The sequence below is a fragment of the Sceloporus undulatus genome, chromosome 2 (assembly GCF_019175285.1).
Source record: "Sceloporus undulatus isolate JIND9_A2432 ecotype Alabama chromosome 2, SceUnd_v1.1, whole genome shotgun sequence".
Taxonomy (NCBI): Eukaryota; Metazoa; Chordata; class Lepidosauria; order Squamata; family Phrynosomatidae; genus Sceloporus; species Sceloporus undulatus.
This window is the reverse complement of record NC_056523.1, coordinates 97,753,822-97,776,977: the sequence shown is the minus strand read 5'-3', so window position 1 is coordinate 97,776,977 and position 23,156 is coordinate 97,753,822. Positions and strand designations below refer to the sequence as shown.

General features: G+C 41.0%; 1 protein-coding gene across 1 annotated transcript; it reads right to left on the bottom strand.

Moving 5' to 3' along the window:
* Positions 1 to 32: 32 nt before the first annotated feature.
* Positions 33 to 22,239, bottom strand: CXCL14 (C-X-C motif chemokine ligand 14). The gene is made up of 4 exons (XM_042455189.1): positions 21,971 to 22,239; positions 20,676 to 20,781; positions 9,736 to 9,846; positions 33 to 341 (listed from the first exon to the last, which is right to left on the bottom strand). Exons 1-4 carry the CDS (start codon positions 22,032 to 22,034, stop codon positions 326 to 328), a joined length of 297 nt encoding a protein of 98 aa, XP_042311123.1. The 5' UTR covers positions 22,035 to 22,239; the 3' UTR covers positions 33 to 325.
* Positions 22,240 to 23,156: the final 917 nt, after the last annotated feature.

Below are 23,156 nucleotides of genomic sequence, written 5' to 3'. Positions count from 1 at the left end.
ATATATATATATATATATATATATATATATATATATATATATATATATATATATAAATGGTAACTTTTAAATGAAGATTATGAATCATGAAATTTGTCACTACAAAGAAGGCATGTATGAAATCTAGTGTGTAAAAGACACTTATGAAATCTGGCTGACTTTTTTTTTTTTACAGCTATAAAGTGTAAAAAGTGGTCCTTGGTAAAAAGTGCTTTATAACAATATAGATTTTGAGTCACATCTTGTGAGAAGCCATCTCTTCCATTTCCTGTCTCTTCCTCATGTCCACCAAATCATCCTGTTTTGTCTCTTGGGCTGTGCTTGCTTATTCTTCATAAACTCTGGAAATATTAAAAAGCAAACAAATGGAATGAGCTTTTCAGAGAAGCTGATTTGAAATGCAAACAAAGCAAACAACCCTACGGTGACTGAAAAATTAAGACAGAGGATCAATCTGACAGCCTCCTAAGGTTAGTAAGTGAACACTGGATTCTGGATTCTTTTCTCTGGTCAGCAACCTCAAGGCCACCAAAAGGAATGGATTTAGCAGTCTGATGCTGATTTAAATCAGAACTTGGAGAAGCTACTCTTATTCTCTCCAAAAGCCCTGATTTGGCAAACACAGTCCTAATTAATCCTCCGTTATCCCACCCTTCAGCTCCTTTTAAAATGTCCCATTTATTTCTCCTCTTCCTCCACCTTTTCCTTTTTGTTCTTGGCTTACTTCAATTGCTGCAAACTGAGTGCCCTTTCACATGACACAGTTATAGTGCTATTCAATTTTTACTGCCATAGCAGCAACCTATGGAATCTTGGGATCTGCATTATTGAGAGCCCGTTCCCACTACCATATAATTCACAGCACCATTTGGGCTATATGACCCTAGTTTCCATTTGTAATCGATGCCGATCCATATGTGATCGATTACAGTGGCAGCAAAGTGGGGTAAACGCCAAAACCTTGATCTTTCCTGACACTACCACTTTGCCTTGCCTTCTTCTCTTCCTCCTCTTCAGGACCCTCACCCTCCTTGGCTCCCTCTCCTCCTCTTCATCCTCACTGCACCCGTCCCTTGCCTTCCTCTCTTCCTGGTCCTCTCATGCAGCCCTGGAGCCTCCATGGACGAGTGTCCCAGGCGAGGGGGAGGCACAGAGGAGCCTGGCCAGCTTGCCTCAAGGTGGCGGGGGCTGCAGGACCCTCAAGAGGCCCTAGAGGGTCTCCCTCCCCACTGCCACGCTTGGATCTGGCCCTAGAGGGACCCCAGGAAGAATGAGCCAGCAAACTAGTGGCTTTTCCTCTGCCTCACACCCGGCTGGAGGAGCACGAGGCAAAAGGAGAGGAGGGGAGTGGAGGCTGTGAGCTTCCAAGGGGCAAAGGGTCTGGAAGGCCAGGAGGTGGCATGGTGGTGGTGCTGTAGGTGCAGGTGCTGGTGGGAGTGCGGGTGGCAATGGGAGGCTGGGGTGGCGGAGGAGTGGTGGGCCTGGGCCGGGAGGGTTCCTCAGCCAGGTGGGGGCAGGTGATGGGCTCCTCAGCTTGGCTCCTGCCTCCATCTCCCCCGTTCTCCGCTGCGGTCCTGTGTGGGGTGACATTCCAAGCCCCCAATGCACACCTGCATGGGGCGACTTTCCCAGCATCAGCAAACGGCAGCTCAGGTCACACTTTCTCAGCCTCAGGTCACAATCTCTCAGCCCCCCCCCCCCCATTACCAAGTCAGGCTGCTGCCTACATCACAGGTGATTGACAGGGGATTCTGAAGCAGCGCACAGCCAGTGGAAACTACAATTGTGCCAAATTAAATCATAGAATCATAGAATCATACAGTTGGAAGAGAACCCAAGGGCCATCCAGTCCAACCCCCTGCATGTAGGAACTCTCAATCAAAGCATCCCCAACAGATCGCCATCCAGCCTCTCTTTAAAGACCTCCAAGGAAGGAGATTCCACCACACTCTGATAGAGTGTGATCCACTGTCGAACACTTAGACTGAGGTAAGGAAAAGATCCCCTTCATAATAGGAACTGGAGGCCTTTTAGATTTGCTTTCCAAAATGGGACAGAAGCAAATCAGGAAGCGATTCATCTTGCCAGTGGGAATGAGCCCAGAGAGGGGTATTTGGAATTATCAACAGAGAGGTTGAGTGCCTCTCCAAACTACAAACCACAAATTCTAAGATTCCACAAGAAGCTCCTGTGGCAGTTCAAGTGGAATCACAATTGTGTGATGTAAAAGGGACTTGAGTTCAAACTACAAAAGTAGTTTACCCTCAAATAACTCAGCAGAGAAGAAGTGGTAGAAGGGGGAGGACACAGGATCTTGCTCTTCTCAGCAGGCTCAGCTTGTGTGTTCTTCTTTATTAGTAACACGGGACTTCTTGTTACTTGGCCACAAACTTTTGACCACATTCTGATGCTGCTTGGCAGTTTGTTGTTGTTCTTAATTGCCCTTGAGTCAGTCCCGACTTATGGCAACCCTGTGGATGAGACATCTCCAAGCCCCCCTTTCCTCCACTATTATGCTCAATTCCTGTAGATTCTTGCTCATAGCCTGCCTGATTGAGTCTATCCATCCGGCATGTGGTCTACCCCTCGTTCTATTACCCTCCATCTTTCCAAACATTAATGTCTTTTCAAGTGAGTCATGCTTTCGCATGATGTGGCCAAAATACGACAGTCTATGGCCCTCTCCAGATGGGCCTAAAGTACGCCCTCATCATGTGCTAGGGGTTGTCCAAGGGCGCACCGCCCATACGTGCCTCACCCCTAGCATGTGATGAGGGCGTCAAAATGGTGGCGCCCTGTACACATGGGCGCTGCCATTTTGATGCAACGGGCGCTTAGTGTCCACATGTCGCAGCGCACTTGTGACATCACGAGTGCGCCATTGGCACACTCGGGCGTCACAAGTGTGTCAGGAAAAGAACCCACTTTTTGCGGGTTCTTTTTGTGCCGGCAGGAAAACTGCACAGTTTATCCGCAGTAGCTTCCTGCCGGCAGAACAGGAGGCTCCAGCAGACCGCCCTTTTTGTATCTCGCCTTAGTTTCATCTTCTTGGGTTTGAGGGGGATTTCTTGTTTGATCTGTTCAAGGACCCATTTCTTTGGGGGTTTTTTTGTTTTGTTTTGTTTTGTTTTGTTTTGTGGCTATCCAAGGTGTTCTCGGCACTCTTCTGTAGCACCACATCTCAAATGAGTGGATTCTTTTCCTATTTTGTTTCTTCATTGTCCAGCTCTCACATCTGTACATGGTGATGAGGACTGTGGCTTGGATGAGTCTGACATTTGTGCTCGGTTGTAGGTCTTTAGGATCTTCTCTAGTTCTTTCATAGCTGCCCTTCCTATTCCTATTTCTATTCCTATTCTTGTTCTTCTTATTTCTTGGCTGCACTCACCATTCTGATCAATGTTTGATCCTTGTTATGGGAACTCTAACTATTTCAATGTCTTCATTGTTTGTGTTGAATTTATGTATTTCTTCAGTGGTCATTACTTTTTGGTTTTTTTTTTAATATTCAGCATTAAGCCTGGTTTTGCACTTTCATATTTGACCTTCTTTAGTAGGTCCAGACCTGTGATGTTTTCCACTAGTAATATGGTGGCATCCACATATTTAAGATTGTTGACATTCCTTCCTCTTATCTTTACTCCTCTTTCTTCTGGGTCTAAACCTGCTATTCTTATGACGTTTTCTGCATACATGTTGGGTATTTTTCTCTGTGAAATGTTGGAGAATATGTACGGTTCCAAACTTCAACTTTCAGAATCCTTCACTGATACAGCCAACAGAGAGGTTCCATATAGCCATCATCTATATAGCTCTTTAAGAACATATAAAGATCTGGGCTTGGGCTGGGTTCAGTACATGCAAGAGCTATGGATTTTCTTCTTCTTCTTCTTCTTCTTCTTCTTATTATTATTATTATTATTATTATTATTATTTACTTATACCCCGCTCTTCAGCCAAGGCTATCAGAGCGGCTTACAAATTGTTAATTAGACATTTCCCTGTCCTCAGGCTTACAATCTAAAGAGACAAGACACAAAAGCAGAAGGGAATGGCAGTGGGGAAGGGGAAAAGTCCAGTAGATCTTCTCTACCTCTCAGGCCTGGACTGTGGCAGATGGACTGGAGGGAGGGCCCTTCTTTACCTTTCTAGTTTACAGAAATTCAGAATATACAAATCTAGCCACATTTTTGCCCTTTGAAAAAGCCTTGAAATGGTTCCACTGTGTTTACTGAGGAGCCCTAGACAAGGTTACCCAGAATTATGTATATAATGAAGATCATGGCGAGTTACTTTTCAAAAAGGAAATTGTTGCTATTACTCAGGGTAGTTTTTAAAAACTGATTTGTCATTATTACTAACTATAAAAACCATTATAATCCTTATTTCTCAGTGGCTTTTTCATGCTTAAAAAATACACACCAACAACAGCAATTTAGGAACAACAAGAAAACAGCATTACAATAGGATTCCTATCAAATGTCTCTAAAGATGTCTTTGAAAAATATCTTTAACAAGTTACTAGAAAAAGCCTCTAGTTTACATACAGGTTCTGGTGCTCATGGAGGTTACTCCCAGCTAAATATGCTTGGAACTGTAGTCTCAAATATGAGCTAGTTATCAAATCTGATATACTGAATTTTCTAAACAAGCTCCAGTAACATAACAATTAGGATCAGCATTATTTCTGAGAAGAGAGAAATTCTTCCATAGCATTTATCTTGAAAATGCTCTAATACCTAATTTAAAAACAAATTGATGGGCTCAGTCCATCTTCTCCAGGCAAAATCCCCACTGACCTCTATGGTAGCAAGCCTGGATTCTGTGAATAGCCTGTTCATTGCTTTGTTAGTCCCTTAAGCTAGTATTACCAGGAAGGGTTGCCTGCAAGCCAGCTCTTTGTTCTTCAAAGTTCATCTGCTTCTGCTGTTCCACCCCAGGGCAGGTGTGCTGAAGTTCAATGAACCCTGTTGCTAAAGGCAAAGGGCTATTTACATAAGCCTCTATTCATCTAAGCTTTCCTGAGAAGCCAGGGTGCTCTTATGATCAATATTCTGGCTATTAAGTGTGGGAATGGAGCATTTATTTTGTTCTTATACCACAAGCCTCTTCTGTGATCTCTAAGTCATGAAGGAGAAGATTTTTGGGGAAGAGGACTGAATATTAACATTACTTCGGGTTTGTGCACCAATACACAAGCCCTCAACCAAGGGCACAGCACTTGATATTACAGTACAGCATTTCTCTGGAATGGCTGCATGATAATGCAAATGGAGGAGTGAGATGGCATGTACCTGCAAGCAGGAGTCCCTAATGATTCATCTTCAATCTCTTCAGAAAGTTCATCTCAAAATATTGCACTTGTGCTATTACAAATGAGTGGCAGCTACACTAGTAGAATGGTGTCATAGGTCTTTATTGGGCATGACACACCATAAGGGCAGCCTCTGAAATGGGTTCTCTCAGTTGAATATACAAAGCAGCACATCTTTAGCTGCTCTTCATTGGAAGTTCCGCAGGAAAATCATTGCAGACTAGGCATCCTAACCACCCTAAATTATTTACCAAGACTGACTCACAAAGCAGCTCTTGCACACAGGATTCCAGGACATTTGGGACAGATCCAAACCATAGTGTCGCTAGGCTTTGGCCAAAACAGAGAGAATCATAGGAGGACAAATCATATCTGCTGGAGCCTTCCAACTAACACACCACTCATAAACAGCCATATCTTTGCCTTTTGGCTTACAATGGAAGCAGTCAGTGATCATGTCCTTTACTCAACCTTATGACGATGTTCATCTACAGCCTTCCTATCCTATCATTAAGGGATTGTATCAAATGCAATCACTGTATTGTCACTCTTGAGCTAAAGCTATTAGCCATTTCAGACCCTTTTGTCAGTCCTCTAGGAAAGCCATTAAGGCCTTTGTTATACCCATTATAATACAAAATGCTCCTTGAGGGTATGAAATGGAGTATAAATATCTTCCACATTGTTCACAGACAAGGGCTCCTCCTGTATAACCCTCAGATATGGTCTGAGCCACTCTGCATTTTCCATGGACCTCTCTTCAGGACTGGTAATTATCACCCTCTTTAACCTCCGCAATCTCTTCATACACTCTTTCCACCCCACGTCCTTTTCATCCCCATGCAGAGCAAGGAGCAACTGCTCTTGTCAAAGGTCAACACCGATCTTTTTGCCAAGGTTATTGAAATTAGCCCAAGGACTACTGCTGCCTTCCCAATGTCTTAGGAGTAAGAGAGATTGGTTCTTAGGAAGGCTAGATGTCCTTTCCTATTCTTTTTTTGGGGGGGGGGGGGGGGGGGGGTGGGGATAAAGACACAAGTGTAGTACTTTTCTATTCCAATCAATGGCTATATCTATAGCTTAGGTGGGCAACTGTGGCATAGCAATATGTCAAAACATGACTAAGCAGTGATCATGAATGTGAAACAATTATAATTAATTCATTCATATTCATGACCACTACTGAGTTATGATTTTGACACTATTTTCACAATCATAACTCACCCCTCACCCTAATTTATTGGGCATCAGCTCCATAGGGAGAAGGAAGTCCATCCTGCCAATGATCAGAGCATGGTCAAATGATGTTTCCATGAGATTTGGAGGGGTGGGGTCAGGAGAGGTTACTTAGTTAAGTACTTAATTAAGTATAAACTGATACAGATTTCTGGCCACTGGATTCCATTGTTTTCACCTAGCATTTAATAACAGAGGATGGTGGCATGTTTAAGCATTCCTGTGAAGTTAAATGAGAAAGTGAAAATGAGCCTTCAGATGCTGGGATAAACCAGGGGGCTGGTTGTGTAGGGTTCTGCAGACATAGGTAATAAACTCTGAGCAGCTTCAGATCAGCTAATGGAACTTCCGTTGTATGTGTCAGTTTTGTTTTTTAGTTAGCCACAATGATTTGTCACAGACCAAGCTGATATTATAGATCTAACAAGCCAGAGAAATAACATAAATTGTTAAGCTGGAGGCCCCAGCTATTATCACCAAACATCACAGCTGGTGGTATGGTGCATGGTGTTACGACTTTTGTTTAGACAGGCCTATTCAAAGAGCCTAGGGTTTTCTTGTTACGCTAAGGCATAACTCTTCACATTATTTAAGCTGAAGTTATTGACTATGTTATGTCATTTGTTATAAATTGTCACCTTTCAAAAGTAAACAAAGAAAAATAAAGTTACATAATAGCTGACATTTAGCAGTACAGTACAAACCATTTTTTCTCCAACTCCCAACGAACTGCCACAAGTACATTTGCAAATAGGCAGGGGTAGGGAAATGTCATAAGGACATGAGGAAGGGTGGGGAAAAACATAAGGCTCACCAGAAGTAAATCCTATAGAACTTTATGGAACTTACCACTGAGTAAGTTCAGGAACAAGCTCAATTGCTGTCCCAGAATTTTGGTTTACTACCTCCCAAGGTCACAGAAATCAGCATACCACTTTCATTGGCCTTGGTATGGGTCCTTAAATTTACTTTATTCATTTTTGTATTCCTCCCTTCTGTCACGCAAGGAGCTCAAAATAACATTGTTGTGGTGTGCCTTTAAGTAATTACTGACTTATGGCAACCCTAGGGTGAACCTATTACAGGGATTTCTATGCAAATTTTTTCAGAGAGGTTTTCCCTTGCTGGCTGAGAGTGTGTGGCTTGCCCAATGTCACCCAGTGGGTTTCCATGGCCAAGTGGGGATTCAAATTCTGATATCCAGATCATAGTCCAATGTTCAAACCACTACACCACGCTGGCTCTCTCAAATCATCATATGCATACCCCTGCCCGCCCCCAGCCTATGAGGTGGATTAGGCAGAGACAATATGTCCCAGGATTATCCAGTAAATTTCATGTTGAAAGCAGAGCTTGAAAACATTACTTAGGCTCCATTCCCACTGGGCTATAAAACTAATCAAGAATCAGATTATAGAGACATCGTTCCCATATGAACTGTTTAAGTAAAACGTTTCCATTTGAATTCACGTTCGATCCTACTTTCATTGATTTCTCCAGTGAAAACTCGCATCAGTGATGGATAATCCGGGTTATCCTAACTGTAATTTTCCAGCAGTTCTTTTTGCAGCTGCTGCATCGGATCCAGGGCAAACTAATCGGAATGACAGGGTGTCCAAATCGGTATTTTAGGAGGGGAGAAGCAATGTTCAAGGGGCTGTCCTGGAGGTGTCACCCGCTTTGTTCTCTTTCCTGCATTCCCGGCGCCATTTCCCCCCGTTTGCATAGCCTTTCCCCCAGTGGAGCGGGAAGCAGGGCAAGGCGATGGCGTGTGTAGACAAATTTATGTTTTTTTTAAAAAAAGTTAAGCTTTTGATCGCCTAGGTGCTCTGTCGGGTGTCCGAACATTGAAAATTGCTCCATTGGCTTCCAAACGCGGTAAGTGCATGACACCCCCCTGCCAACACCCCGCCCCCCGCCTGCACCACATAGATTGATGTGTGAGGAGACCCACTGCACACCCTTTTTATAACTATTATTTCTTCTTTTTCCTTTTTCTGTTTTTGCTGAGCACCTAAGCCCCTCAGCGCTTCAACTTAGGAGCTTCAGTGATCCACTGACCACAAAAAACAAAACAAAACAAACAAACAAAAAACTCAGAAAAAAACAGGTCTGAAATGGGAATGGGGAACAAAAATAGCCCGCGTCAAAAAGCATCGAAGCAACTGACGTCACTGTGATGTCTAATCTCCTAAGCGCTTGATTGACAGCTTAAAAAAAAAAGGAAAAACCAGTTTCAGACAGGCAATGGGAACGGGGAACAAAAAAGTCCGTGTCAAAATACAACAGAGAAATATTAATGGGAACGAGAACATGGGTCAAGAAAAACCGAGTCCATTTGCTCCCTTTTGTAATGGGAACGATGGACGTGATTGAAATACAACTCAGGAACACGCTCCGAGTCTGACTCTCAGCAAGATTCGTCACTTTATAGCCCAGTGGGAATGGGGCCTTAGTTTGGATCTTGGGCACCCTAGCTGGATTTTTCACAGGAACAGGCAAATCCCAACTGCAAATGCCAACTCAGGAACACGCTCCGAGTCTGACTCTCAGCAAGATTCGTCACTTTATAGCCCAGTGGGAATGGGGCCTTAGTTTGGACCTTGGACACCCTAGCTGGATTTTTCACAGGAACAGGCAAATGCCAACTGCACACTCACAATGCAGGTCAAAGGAGGGACCTGAAGTTATCCACTCACTGAGAAGGGCATAAAGACAGGAAGAAAAGAATTTGGAAAAATTGGCAAAAATAGTTTCAATTCAGCAATTCATTTTGTCTTATCCCATGTTTTCTAACTTGTTTTACACTGACTCTTGAATCTGGTTGTTTGGTATTCACATCCTTGAACTGAAATTGATTTTTCTTTTATCTATAGATTACAAAATACATCCATAGTTTTAAATAGAACCTATTTGGCAGAAATCTACTGGATTTCTTCAACAGAAATCTACACAGTCACTTAAAATGTTAGATCTCTCTTTCTTTTCTTTTTTAAAATCTGGTTTCTGAATTGGTTGTGAAACATTGCTCCTTTTAAGTTGGCTTGAACTCACAGTATGAAAGCCAGGAGCAACAGCACACTTGTCACTGTAATTTCAGGTCGAGCATTCAAGATACATCATCACTGCCTAAATGCATACATTAAACTTTAGGTTATCCTGTGCTGGATCTGATTAATACACACCTCTCTTTCTCTTTCCATATTGTGTACCACTTCAGTAATCTTTTTGTACTTGGGAGTTTGGGATGCAAGCAGTACTGATGTCCACCTCGGAATCTTGATTTCATTGTGACTCTGAAATGAAAGAGAAATGGTCAGTACAGACTAGCTGTTCTAATTTTAACAAACTTTTTTATAGCGTAATAGCTAATAGCGTGGTCTTTGGAGATGTTGGGTAAGAATGACTTTGGATAGCTTACCTGCCCTTTGTGGTTTAGACAACTCAGAAACCAGTGCTCTGAGCTGTGTGCAATACCATTAAATGTTCATGAACGGTGTAATGGTTGAGCAGCTGTAATCACGTTTGGAGACCCTGCACTGCTAAATAGATTGTTTGTGTTGTTAGCACCCCTCTTGCTTAATTTAGGGTTTCATACTTTCATATTTGATATTTAGAAACAGGTATGTTTTTAAGAGGTCACAATGACCTTTGGAACACTAGGAAGTTTCACATGGGTAAAGTATGCTGGCCTGAAGACATGTGGAGGGCTAGACAGCACTAAATAAAGATTAAATGAGTTTGCTGAGTACTCTAACCTCTCCCAGGCTTTCTGCATATCCTCTTGCAATAGGGATGGAGTGAATCCTGTTGCAAAGTAGCTAAAACCCATATTTCATTCTCACCCCCGGCTGTGTCCCTATTCACCCTTTCTTATCCAACCATTTGGGGTTCTCCCAAATCCAATCAATGTTTTGTCCAAATTTAAAACCATCAGTAATTTTGAAATTCTATTGCCCATCTGATGATGAGAAGACCATCAGATCTTTTTTTAAACATCAAGACAGCAAAAACTATTCCTTGAGGTGCAAAACAGGATCTAAATATCAGCTCCCCACATGGCCACTTTGCAGCTATGGACTGAGGCTCTGTCACACAGAACAGAGCTCTGCTCTTTACATAGAAGATTTTCACATGGCATTGCTATATCGTTCCTTTAACATCCCAAAAAGTAGTGGAATCGTCATAACAGATAGACGATTCCAAAAGATTTTCACATGAGGCTGTTAGTGTTTTTAAATCATTGCTGAAATATTACTGTTTCCAGTGTGTGAATGTAACTGTTTTGAAATCGTTTTGTAATAATTTATTGCTGAATTCTGCTATATCAACATTTTAAGAACACTAACAACCTCATGTGATAATCTTTTGGAATCGTCTATCTGTTATGACGATTCCACGACACTTTGGGATGTTAAAGGAACGATATAGCGATGTCGTGACCCCATTTGAGCCACTCTTCATCTTTCATGGAACCCCCTCTTCAGGACTGGTAATTATCACCCCTTTAACTCTTGATTTCTCACTATCCAACCTTTCATGGTTGTATGGTTCTTGAAATTGTATTGGTTTTATGTGTTTGTGTGTGCCTTTGTACATTTCTAAATAAAACATTTTATTCACCAACACCAGAGTCTCTCTGCAGGTTAGTCCAAGTATACATAGGTTTAAAAATTCCTTTAAGTTACCCACCTCTCACAGGCCTCTTTTTGAGCTAACAATTTCTCCCAAATACCAAGGAGATGTTGTCAATGGTGGTGGTGATCCCAACTCCCCCCACCTTTGGGAGTTAACAGTGTTATTAGCTCAGACAACATCAAAAAGCTATAGGTGGGAGCATAGGTGGGAAGGTGGGCAGGAGAAAGGGAAGTCTAGCTACAATCCTCCTTCATTGGCAGAGTTACTGACCCTGCTGGCTGGAGGTTCTGGGAGGTCTATTCTAAAAACACAACTTTCCCATGTGTCAAATAGTTCCTCATCAACTGTGTATCACCACAAGTACAGCTCTAGGCATTAGGAGATTCAATACCTCCCCCCTGTAGCTGGCATCCTGTGGGACAGTTATGAATGTGTAATCTGTATTTGTGCATTCGTAACTGCTCAGTGCTCTTGTATGCAATTGTGGAGCTACTGACACAATTGAAATTCCCCCACAGACCTGCTTTAACAGTCAGTAGCCATACTGAGTGATGGAGGTCTGTTCTGCTGGCAGCAGGATGACATTTCCAACTCCTTCCTGAGAGCGGACACTGGTGCAACCATCCGAACCAGGATCCCATCACAACCCCTGATCCCACCACAGATCAGCGGCAGGAGGGGCTGGAAATGTCATTCTGCTACACTGTGGTCACCAGCAGAACAGACTTCCATCACTCAGTGTGGATGTGGCTGTTAAGATAGCTCTGAGGGGTTGATCTACTTGGATTAATTACACAATATATAGTTAAGCATTTGTAACTATGGATTTTATCACACATGGCTTTTAAATGGCCATTAAAGTTCAAAAATGATATGTTTGGCAATATCATGTCGTCAATGGTGGTGGTGATCCCAACTCCCCCCACCTTTGGGAGGTAACAGTGCCATGACTGTATTATCACTGCCTTGCCTTGCCTTCTAAGTGTGGTTACAGCACATCTTGTCACTGATGGGAAAACTTGCCAATAAGCCCCAAATGTGCTGCTGTCCCATTAGACCTCAAGTGTGATAAGTTCTTTGCACAGTTGTTTTGGGATTGGGCAGTCACTTGGTGTCAATGTCTCCTTCTCTTTCCCTGTTCTCCTTCCTCCTCACTATCCCCTTTTAAACAAATTTATATTGTTTTATTTTTACTTTTTTAAAAATCATATTAACACACCTCTGAAACTGTATTTCTTTTTGTAAAAGAAACCAAAAATAATATTATAAAACTCTGAAAGGCACATTGAGTAGGGCATAGAGTAGGGAAGTATGGCTGGGGGTGGTGGAAGAGAGTGTGAGGCCCCAGTTGCACTACTGCAAGGACAATGTGAGAGGGAATGCTTCCAAACTGCTATGTATCTGGTTTCCTTTACTAGAATGATTGTGGTGAGAACAGGGCTTGTGTGATAAACTCTCAAATCTGTGCTATAGGATCTCACCATTATTCTATTTTTTGTATTCAGCTCACCCTTGATGGATTCAGGAAATCATGTGGAAATGCTCAGGAATTGCTGGGGCTAGAAATGGGAAGCTTTGCATCTGTACTCTGGAGCTCCATTTATGGAGCTTATTAGCACTACAGGCCAATGGTTCTTGGACCTGTCATATCCTCTCAGGCTCCGGAGTCACTCTGGCCATTGGCATCTCTTTAGCTTCCTTTGACCTGTTAAAGTAATGAGGGATTCTACGTCATACTTGGCCCTTGCCAAGATGGGAAACCATGAGCCTTGACGGAACCTGTGCCAGGAGCCAATGGTTTGTCTTGTAAGGACTTGTTCTACTTCCAGCAATCCTGTCTGCTCGAGTTGCTAATTTTCACACTGGATTTTCCTCAAGCCCTAGCTTTCTTCCTTTCTGTGGTCCAGCAGCCTCACACAGCCTTGCATTCTGCAGACAAATAATTATCCTAGAGAACCATTTTCAGAATGTATTAGTAACAGGTTTTCTACACCATATACTACATTCCAGATGTACTCCTTAAAATTCCTTACCTGAGATGGAATGCAGAGCATCTTAATGGCAAAGCAATTCATGTTATCCATGAACAACAGCCTCTTCTTGACAGCACACATGTTTCTAAATAGGTGCATTCTGAGGCAGTTTTATACGAACCCCCCTTCTCTGTGGTTCTACTGATTTAAACTGCTTTTAAGGTAGGTTTTTTTTTACCATCACATGATAAATCTAACTTATGGGTTTGTACAGTCAGGCCAAAATAAAGCTGCTTCGGGTCACTTTGGAGGTATGCTGTTTAAATGATGCATGTGTCCTAAGAGGCTGGAAGTCACGTCAAAGCCACGCTCCAGGCCTAAGGACTGCAGCACAGCTTCTGACTTCTTAAGATACGTGTGTCATTTAAACAGCATACCTCCAAAATGACCCGAAGCAGCTTTATTTTGGCCTGTCTGTTCAGGCCCTTATGTTACCAAACGCAATTCTTTTTCAAACAAAAACTCCAATCAAAATGAAAAACATGTCATTATCAAAGACTTCAAGAGTTGTGATTTCTTCACAAAAAGATTTGGTAAATTATTATATCTTTGAAGTCAAAGGGTGGAGACAGATCATTCAGGAAAGTTATCACATACATGAATTCACATAGTAGTTTAGTGATGATGATGATAAGAATAACTTAGGAGCTCTTCACACTATAGTTCAAGCTTCATTTTTTCAAATCAAATTTAAATGCAATCTTATAAGAGCATTCACAAAGTAATTGTGTATGTATCTACATCCAAGTGCAGCCCACTGTGCAAGCTGTACCTTAAGACTGCAGTCTTCTATATAGTTACCTGAACACAGTGGGTCATAATTCTGAGTATACATTCCTAGGTTGCACCATAAAAGAAAGAAAGAAAGAAAGAGGAAGGAAGGAAGGAAGGAAGGAAGGAAAAGGAAAGTACTAGCCACTAAAGGATAACCACCTTTTAGGATTACTTGACAGTGACTGGAAAATGGGGAGTGGGAAATGAAATTCTTCAGAAGGCTGAGAAAGGAGAGATGTGTGCCTCACACTAAAGGGGGTTTAATTGTGTGTGTTTTCTTGATGATTTTTATCAAGCGTGAATGAAAAGTTTCCCTAATGAGCATTTCATTTACATTTGTACCTCATGGCTTCTGCCTTTTCCTTCGACTGCCAAATCTGGCTGAGCTTCTAAAAGTCTGGAGCACACGTCTCTCCCATACCCATCCTGGAAAAGCTTGTGATTGTTTTCTTGACGGCCTTTCAAGATCCAGCTTCTGTTGGCATCTTGTTTGTGAGAGCATAACACTATTTGGTTTTCCCATCAGGCAGGCAAACTTTGAGGCCCAGACTTAGGTCCTTGGCAGCTAGTACTTGGGCAGGAAAGCTTTACAGTGCTTTTGTTATGCTGATGCACGTTCCTGAACTCTTTGTCAGTTTATGGGTTACTACTGTAACGGAGACATAACTGTGTATGCAAGTAGACTGGGAAATTGCTACCTCTGTACCTTATGGGGGCTTGGCAATGTGTAAGGACCTGTCAGGAAAGGAGGTCACTGGCACACTGATGATTGTGGAGGAAGGTTGGAACACCCATTTCCTGATATTCACATAGAAGGTTTGGCTCATATTTTTGTGAGAGAAGGAGAGAAGTAGGGAACAAGAAAGGAAGGATGGTCTCCTTTCTTGGCCATGGAGTGAGTGCTGGGAGGTGGTACAGTACAAAGCAGCCAGAAAACTCTGCATGACCATCTCCTCCCAACCCACTGGCAGCTCCTTTTAATCCAAACTATAATGGAGTTGTCCAAGTTGCTGAAATGGTTTTGGGAGACTAGGATTTAGCACCTTTGGAAGGTCCTTTAAAATTGAGACTAAAAACCAGAAAGAATTCATGGATTCCCCTCTCTACTGTCCTGAAAGCTGCCAGTTGCTATTGTCCCCCTCTATTTCCCAAATGGTGAAGCAATCACTTTTCTAGCTCCAGTTCTCACACTGAGGTCTAAAGCAGTCCATATCAACAATGCCAGTGAAGGATTACCTTCATTTACTCAATTCTTCTTATTGACTGCTGAAGAGAACTTAGCATGTTGATTATATTTTCTCAGGGTTCTGGGCATGGCACATTAGGTCAAAAAATTCTGAAATTCAGTTTTCTTCTATCTAGCCTGCACTCCTCATTGTCCATGAATGTTCACCTTGCCAACTCTACTGCACTGCTACTTTGAATGCCACGTCAATTACTTATATGGGCAACATCATTTTTTAAAAAAATGATAAACAGAGTGTGTGATTTGATAGTGGCCGCAGAATACTTAATATATAAGAATACTTAATTATATGAAATACCATTCTCACAGGTAGTATGTGCTCTGAATACCAGATCGCAGGGACATTTGATAAATTTAAATTTGATAAATTTGATAAAGGTGAAACAAAATGTTGGGTTTTAGGGGGCTTAGTTTGATCTACACTAAGTCTGTATGATTGTGTTGTGTTTTCTTCCCAAATAAGTCCATAAGCCTATCTTACTGAATTGATTTCCTCTATATGCAGATATGTTGTGGTGGTTGTTTAGAAGACATTTCGTCACCACTGATTCTCTTGTTTATTGAACACTGCTGCTGCTATCATGATGCCTTTCATTTTTGCTATTTCTAGGTCAGGTGACTGTTGGTTTTATGACGCCCATTGAAGTGCTTGATTGCATGTTGCATTATTGTATTTTTATGTCTCATGGTCCTTAATGTTATATTACTGTAGATAGATTCAGGGGCCATTTTTATGCAGAGAATGTGATTTCTTACTTTTTAAAACTGACTCAATTTGAATTCAATTTTCAGTTGAAGTGGTTTCAGTGTTGGACTGGGACTCTGGGAGAGTAAGACTCAAATCTCTGCTTGGCCATGGAAATCCACTGGGTGATCTTGGACAAGTCATATTCTCTCTGTCTCAGAGGAAAGCAAATGGCAAACCTGCTCTGAATAAACGTTGCCAATAAAACCCTGCAGTAGGGTCACCATAAGGTGATCAGCTAGAAGGCAGATAACAACAAGGTTTACTATAAAATTATAAGCAATAGAGTGATTGGAGAACCTAGAGAAGGTAACATTAATTGGAACAAAATGATCCTGGGAAAGTTTGGAAACTCTCCCCATCACAATTTCTCTCTGAGATTCTCAGTAATCTGGTATTGCTTGCAGACAGCTAGCCCTGATGCACTAGAAATTCATAATCTCTTCTGGATTTTGTTTAAAAATTTGCCACACAAGCACAATAGCTCAGTATTCAAAATGTGCCTCCCTCACTACCCATTACTGATCTTCAGCATGTAGAGATATAGTTGGGTATTTGTTAAATGCACACTGCAGAAAAGATTCACAATTGGACTGCACTGCTGAAGGAAGGCTCCTTTTCATTGGATGCATTTTGTAACCAGTGTGCATATATCTTGCTCTGAACTGGTATTCCACAAGGCAAAGCTTATGTGAACTTTGCACTGTGGCAAATTGCATGTCTACCAATTTCCAGACTATTTTGGAACTTTTCTAATTTAAACTGGAGCAGAACAAGGTGCAGAGCCAGCCCTCAAATTGGTTGAATTAATGAATGAAATTGAATGGAATGAAGTTTGTCTGCTAATCCCCTTTTCCAGCCTGCTGGGAGGAAATAGGTATGTTAAGGGTTTCACTTCATTTGAAGTGAAGAACAATGTAGGAAAGCAAGCCAAGTATTTCCAAATAACTAGGATATGGGGAAAATCCCCTTCTTCCTAACTATACGGATAGAATCAGATAGGTCATTCCAATTAGTACGTAGTATAGGATTTTTCAAAACTTCCACTTACTTAACAATATCTGCAAGAAAATGATCCCCTCTGCCTCCACATTTGAATGATGTCAAGTGGCTAATACTTACTAAATAAATGAAGTAGTAGTAAAATGAAGAAAACCTTGAGGTGACTAGGAGTGGGGCTTAAATAACTTAAAGGCACCAGATTCCATCTCATCTTGGAAGCTAAGTGGGGTCAGCCCTCGTTATTACTTGGATGGGAGACCACCAATAAATGCTATATGCTATGGGCTACATTTTAAAGGAAGGACTTGGCAAGGCTACTTCAGAGTATTCCTTAACAAAGAAAACCCTGTGAAATTTATGGGGTCATCATAAGTTGATACGTGATATGAAGACACATACACAAATAACTAGAAGTGGTTTTTAATGTGAAATTACTGTGAACCTTGTTCAGTTTTGATACTCAAAACAAATTCCTGGATTTAGAATTCTCTTTTTTGCACATTGGCAGTACCTTAGATTTTCATAAAAAGTCCAAAAACAAAGCAGATCTTGTGAAGCTTATGTCAAGCCTTTCCTCAACTAGTATATTCTTTATGAACTGTGTATCAGATGTATTCAGTTATCTGTACCAAGAGACTTCAAGGAATTGCCTCATCTGCAGCTCTGTATTCTGACTCAAATAATATTTTAGGTTTTTGGTAGGGGCACTGATTATAAAATTTATCTACAAATATATACTTTGACATTAGTATCTTGGAAATCATGGATCTTATAAATGCTTAATGTAAGGTTTTCTTCTGCTAAAATTGCATTCAAACCCAACACCACCAAAATGATGGAGCTTTTATTTTCTGTGGACTCAGAGACAGTGGCAATGTGATATGGAGGTCTGCTGTTCCTTGCTGCAAGGACTCTGTCATGCTTCGGGCTCTGGTGAGCAATGTGACAGGGTCCAAAAAAGGGTCCAATGGTCTGCCCAGGAACTGGGACAGGAGACTTCCTGTTAGTAGATGCCTGGAGTAAATCCCCACAGCAACCCTGAAATTAGAATCTGTCTGTATATTTTACCCAGGAAGATAAAGAATTATGACAGTGGGGAATGGGGCAATTGTAAGTGAAAAAATATATATTAGGGCAGGAAATGGTTAAGATGCCCCCAAACCCACTTTGGTCTTCTGCTTCCGATGTCAACCACAATGGTTGCATAATTATTTTAAATGTTTCAAAAGAACCACAGATCTACCTCTGATACAATTTTATGCCCTCAGAAAAGTCTGATGAGCTATTGATAATTTACTTGATAGATTCAGCTAGCTTGAAAAAAAAAACACCTTTGGACTTCTTATAGGAAAACAACAACAACAACAGGTTATCTTGGTTAGATTTGCTTGGAGACTTCAAAAAAGTTACTGTGAACTAGAAGACTCTGTTTTGCCTATAAAGTTCTGTATTACAATAGTGACCACTGTAATCATCTTATTCTACTTCCATTTAGTATGAGAACCACTGTGAATTAAACAAATACCTTGAAGTGTTTGTATCTTTTTTTAAAAAGTCCTCATAATAGTGTTTGCTTTTGGCACTGAAGAAAAGCAAAAAAACAAACAAACAAAACAAAACAAAAACGGATCAAATAGCGATGGCCTAGTACCTAATAAGTTTCTCATATTCATGGAAAACAAATCATTTCAATTGCTGTTAACAGTGTAGAAACAAAACTCAATAGGAACATGTGGTTTTTGGCACAGAGAGAAGTTAATGATCTGCACTGTGGAGGCAGCCATTGACAAATCCAGTAGGGTGAAAAATGCAACCTGTTAATTTCCTTCATTACCATTTACTACCAAGCATGCACCCACTATTAAAAGGAGTAAGAGGAGTGTTAGCTCAGTGATACAGCATATATGCTTTGTGTGTAGATGGTCCAAGGGTTTAATCCTCAGGATGTCCAGACATAGCAATGAGAGAATCCTGCCTGAAATCCTGAATTATTTGGTGACAAATGGTTCACCAAATAATTCCTCATAGTGAGAACAGGACCTGGAACAATGGATGCAAGCTGCAGGAAAAGAAATTCCACCTCAACATTAGGAGGAACTTCATGACAGTAAGGGCTGTTCAACAGTGAGTGGAACACACTCCCTCAGAGTGTAGTGGAGTCTCATTCTTTGGAGGTCCTTAAGCAGAGGCTGGATGGCCATCTGTCGGGGATGCTTTGATTGAAATTTCCTGCATGACAGGGGGTTGGACTGGATGGCCCTTCTGGTCTCTTCCAACTCTATGATTCTATGATTCTACTGTTAAGCTAGAGCCTAGCCTCTATTCGATGCATACCTCTGTTTGTTGTGTGTAACCAAAAGGAATGTGAAACCTATAGCTGGGATAGGTTTTTTCCCCAGTACTGTTGCTTTGTTCTGAACCAAAAGGTGTGTCCTGAATTATGTGGTTGTAATAGATGCCCAAGGCACAACACTGGTTATTTAGGACAGCATTCACTCAGTCAGCAATTTCATAGAGTCTTTCAATTGAATCATTCAAGGGCCAACATGGTCCAGTGTAGCAATAAACAAGATGAGGGACGCTGGAATGGCAGTTCCTCCTTTGCTCCCATTCTCCATTTTATTTAGCATTTAGGAGGGAACAGCCTCCTTCAAGACAGCATTGCTATTGCTGAGAGCCCTTTTATTGCCTAAGCAAGGTGGCTGTGTTTCTAGGATCAGCTAGCAGAAACAAAACTTGGCTGTGATAGTGAACCACAACATTCTCCTTCTTTCTAAGCAGAGAACAAGTTGATTACACTTGTTATGTAACTAGTTCCGAAGCCAGAATCCTCTGGAGGAGGAATCCTAATTGTTTTCATTTAATACCCTTTGCTTGGCACATTTCTGACAAATGACATGGCAATGAGGGGGGGAAAAGTTTTAATCTTTTTTTTTAATTTGACATGCCTTACAGCGAGTTAGAATGATCTCATTCAAAGTAGTACATGTTAAAACATGTCCCTGGAGAGGCAGAGGTAATGCTGATGTTGAGAGTAAGTAACTTTGATTTATTAAAACCAGTTACTCAGCTCAACCAAGAGAAATTCCTCAGATACAGCCCAATATTTATGTGGAATGTGTATTTATTTATTATGTGGAAGAAAGTCCCACTGATCTTAATGGGATTTATTTCTAAGGAGCTGTGCTCAGGTTTGCAACACACAAGTTGGCTTAATAACATTCCTCCCATAATTAAATTGTTTTAATACCATTGAATGAAATAGGATTAAAGTATTGCACCATGCTGTAGTCTTCTATAACAGGTTATTTGGGTTACTTTGCTGCTGTGAAAATAAGATCAGTTTATAGAACTGTGACTGATGGAGAGATATTGATATCAATCAACAGCTTTATATGCAATCTAATGTTCCTTATATTTGTAGGAATTAACTTTCTTACTATTTACATATTAAGCCGATTCAGAGCGCAGTCCATTTATGTGAGAGTAAGATCCACTGACATATTTCTGAATAGGCATGCATTGCATTGCATTATTATTCTTATCAGACATAGATGGCACGCTTTAAGAATAGTTACAGAATGTGTTAGCAAATTGTAGGAGGCATTTTTATTTTTATTTTTAAATTTTCAGAGGAAAAAAAGCCTAAATCCAAATACAATAGCCATATAAAAAAGCAGGACTTACATGATCATTCTTTCCTTGCAATATGGATATTTTGGCCTCTCTTCAAGTTTTTGTATATCAGAGAATCTTATCTTGGGTCCCTTTCGTAAGCATTTACATTTTGATCCTACAAGAAAAAAAGTATTTACACATTTATATATGGAAAGCATTGCATGGCACAAACTCTTAAGGTAGTTCCCATCCCAATTTTCTTTAATAGATTCATGAGTTATTTTAACATCTGTTGAAAAAGTTGATGTATCTGTAGATGAAATCTAAAAAGACAATAACAATTTTTATCTTAGCTTTGCTGCACTTGTAAGTAATCTATTTCAGGTATTTTTCACTGAATGAGATCTTACGGCTGCAATCTTACATACACCTTAAATTCAATTTAAGTCAGTGGCATAAGCATCCTTTTCATGCATATCTACTCAAAAGTAAGACCCACTAAATTTAATAGGACCAAAATCCAATTAATTATGCCCAGAATTGCAACCCTTGTGCTTGAAGCCATGTGGCAAAAAACCCCTATTAAAACTGCACCTGCTGGGATCAAACTTAATGACAAGTGTAAATTAAGAAAAATAAAACCATATTAAAGGCATATTTAATATGACCGATTAAACATGCATTTCACTTCTTTTGGTTATATTTTAAAAGGAATGTTAAAAAGTTCTTTAGCATTTTTTCTTCTGCAAAGGGTAACAAACAAAAACCTACCAAGCCTTATCAAAATTGAACTCCAAATAACATTGGACTAAACTCAGAAACTACGGAACCAAAATTTGAAGGGTTGCTGAATCTGGTTGTCATGGCACACTTCAAATCCAACTCACTTTTGGCACTCTGAATTTATATGTTTGAATTCAGCATCCCAAAAAGGGTTCAGGTTAAATGTAGGGAACTACATCCCACAGTGTTCCCTTAAACTCAGAGATGAAAATGCAAAGGGAGAAAGGAATTAGAAGTTGGCACTTTGCCCCCCCCCCCTGCACTTTTCATTGTATAAATCTCCCTTGTGCTTTTCATTTAGCATCCCAAAAGGGTTCAGGTTAAATGGAAGGAACTACTGTATATCCCATGCTGTTCCCTTAAATTCAGAAATTAAAATGCAAAGAGAGAAAGGCGTTAGAAGTTGGCACCTTTTCCCCTTTTCTTTTTATAACTGTATCTATCTTTTTTTAAAAAATGCTTAGATGCATCACTCTCTTTCAAGCAAGATTTCGATCAACTACTTGTAAGCAGTAAAGATGAAATGAGAGAAAGAGAAAAGAGTGAAATGGGTGTCAGCCAGCAAATAACCTGTAACTTACCTTCTACGCTGGTAAAACAGATTACAATGAAGAGTAAGAGGAAAACTACTGTCAAGAGCTTCATGATGAGAAGATCTCAGAGACCCTAAAGGTATGTTCACTCAACTCTCCCTTGGATGAGATGCTTTCTCTTCCTGCCCTTGTTTTGTTTTTGTTTTTCTAAAATCAGATGCAGTGGTCAGAGTGAGGCTTGGTGTTGCCAGCCAGGCTATGAATTTTAAAGTGACTGCCTCTGATCTGCTCTCCGGATTATTGCTGCTGCTGCTGCTGCTGCTGCTGCTGCTGCTGCTCTTGAACTCTGTCTGTTTCAGCTGCTCTTTGCTTGAGCAGGGAGGCTTTCCTCCTCTTTTAAAACAACCCCTGCTGCCCTTTCCTCAAGCTCATTAATATGCAGAGAGACTCAATTACTTTCAGCAATTTTGCAATTCCCCCCCCCCCCAAATGGGAGGGACTTCCAGGGAGCGAAAATAGCTGATTCTGCTCAAGGCTGCTGAGTATTTTGAGAGATAATAACCCATATTGATAAAGAAGGAGAAGGTGAGGCAGAGGGGGGTGAGTGAGTGGGTAAGAGTTATCACATCCTTGCCATGGCTGCATCTTTGAGAAAGGAGGACCATGCTTCATAAGGTGCCGTTAGGGATGAACATGCAGAATATTTTTCTCTCAGCAAACCCCACTTGCTTAGTGTGCAAAAGTAGCAAAAACCCTCCAAGAACATCCAAGTAGAATCACTAGCACATTGCAATATGTTCTGGTGGCCCAAGAATCGGCGTTCTGGCCTTGGCATCAGTATACAGTGAAGTAGCCCAATGGCTGTCACTGGAGTCATGATGATGTTGTGGAACAGGTGGCTTTTGACAAATGGTGAAGAATTGTCTCTATGATGTGAAGTCGAAGGCTTTCATGGCCGGCATCCATAGATTTTTGTGGGGTTTTGGGGCTATCTGCCATGTTCTAGAAGAGTTTATTCCTGACATTTCGCCAAGATCTGTGGCTGTCATCTTTAGATAAAGATGCCAGCTATAGAGTCTGGTGAAACATTAGGAATAAACTCTTCTAGAACATGGCCACATAGCCCGAAAAACGTACAAAAAACTATGTCTCTATGATGTTTCTTTCTGCAGTATAGTCCTTACAAGATAAGACTGTCCTTTATTTCAGAAGTGTCTCAGGCCCGGAACAGATG

Bases quoted from the DNA above. Each gene is read 5' to 3' on its own strand.
- CXCL14 (XM_042455189.1), bottom strand. From the start codon at position 22,034: ATGAAGCTCTTGACAGTAGTTTTCCTCTTACTCTTCATTGTAATCTGT. The intron at 20,782-21,970 runs GTAAGTTACAGG...TTTTTCTTGTAG, and splicing joins CTGTTTTACCAGCGTAGAAG to GATCAAAATGTAAATGCTTA. The intron at 9,847-20,675 runs GTAAGTCCTGCT...CTTTCATTTCAG, and splicing joins TGCAAGGAAAGAATGATCAT to AGTCACAATGAAATCAAGAT.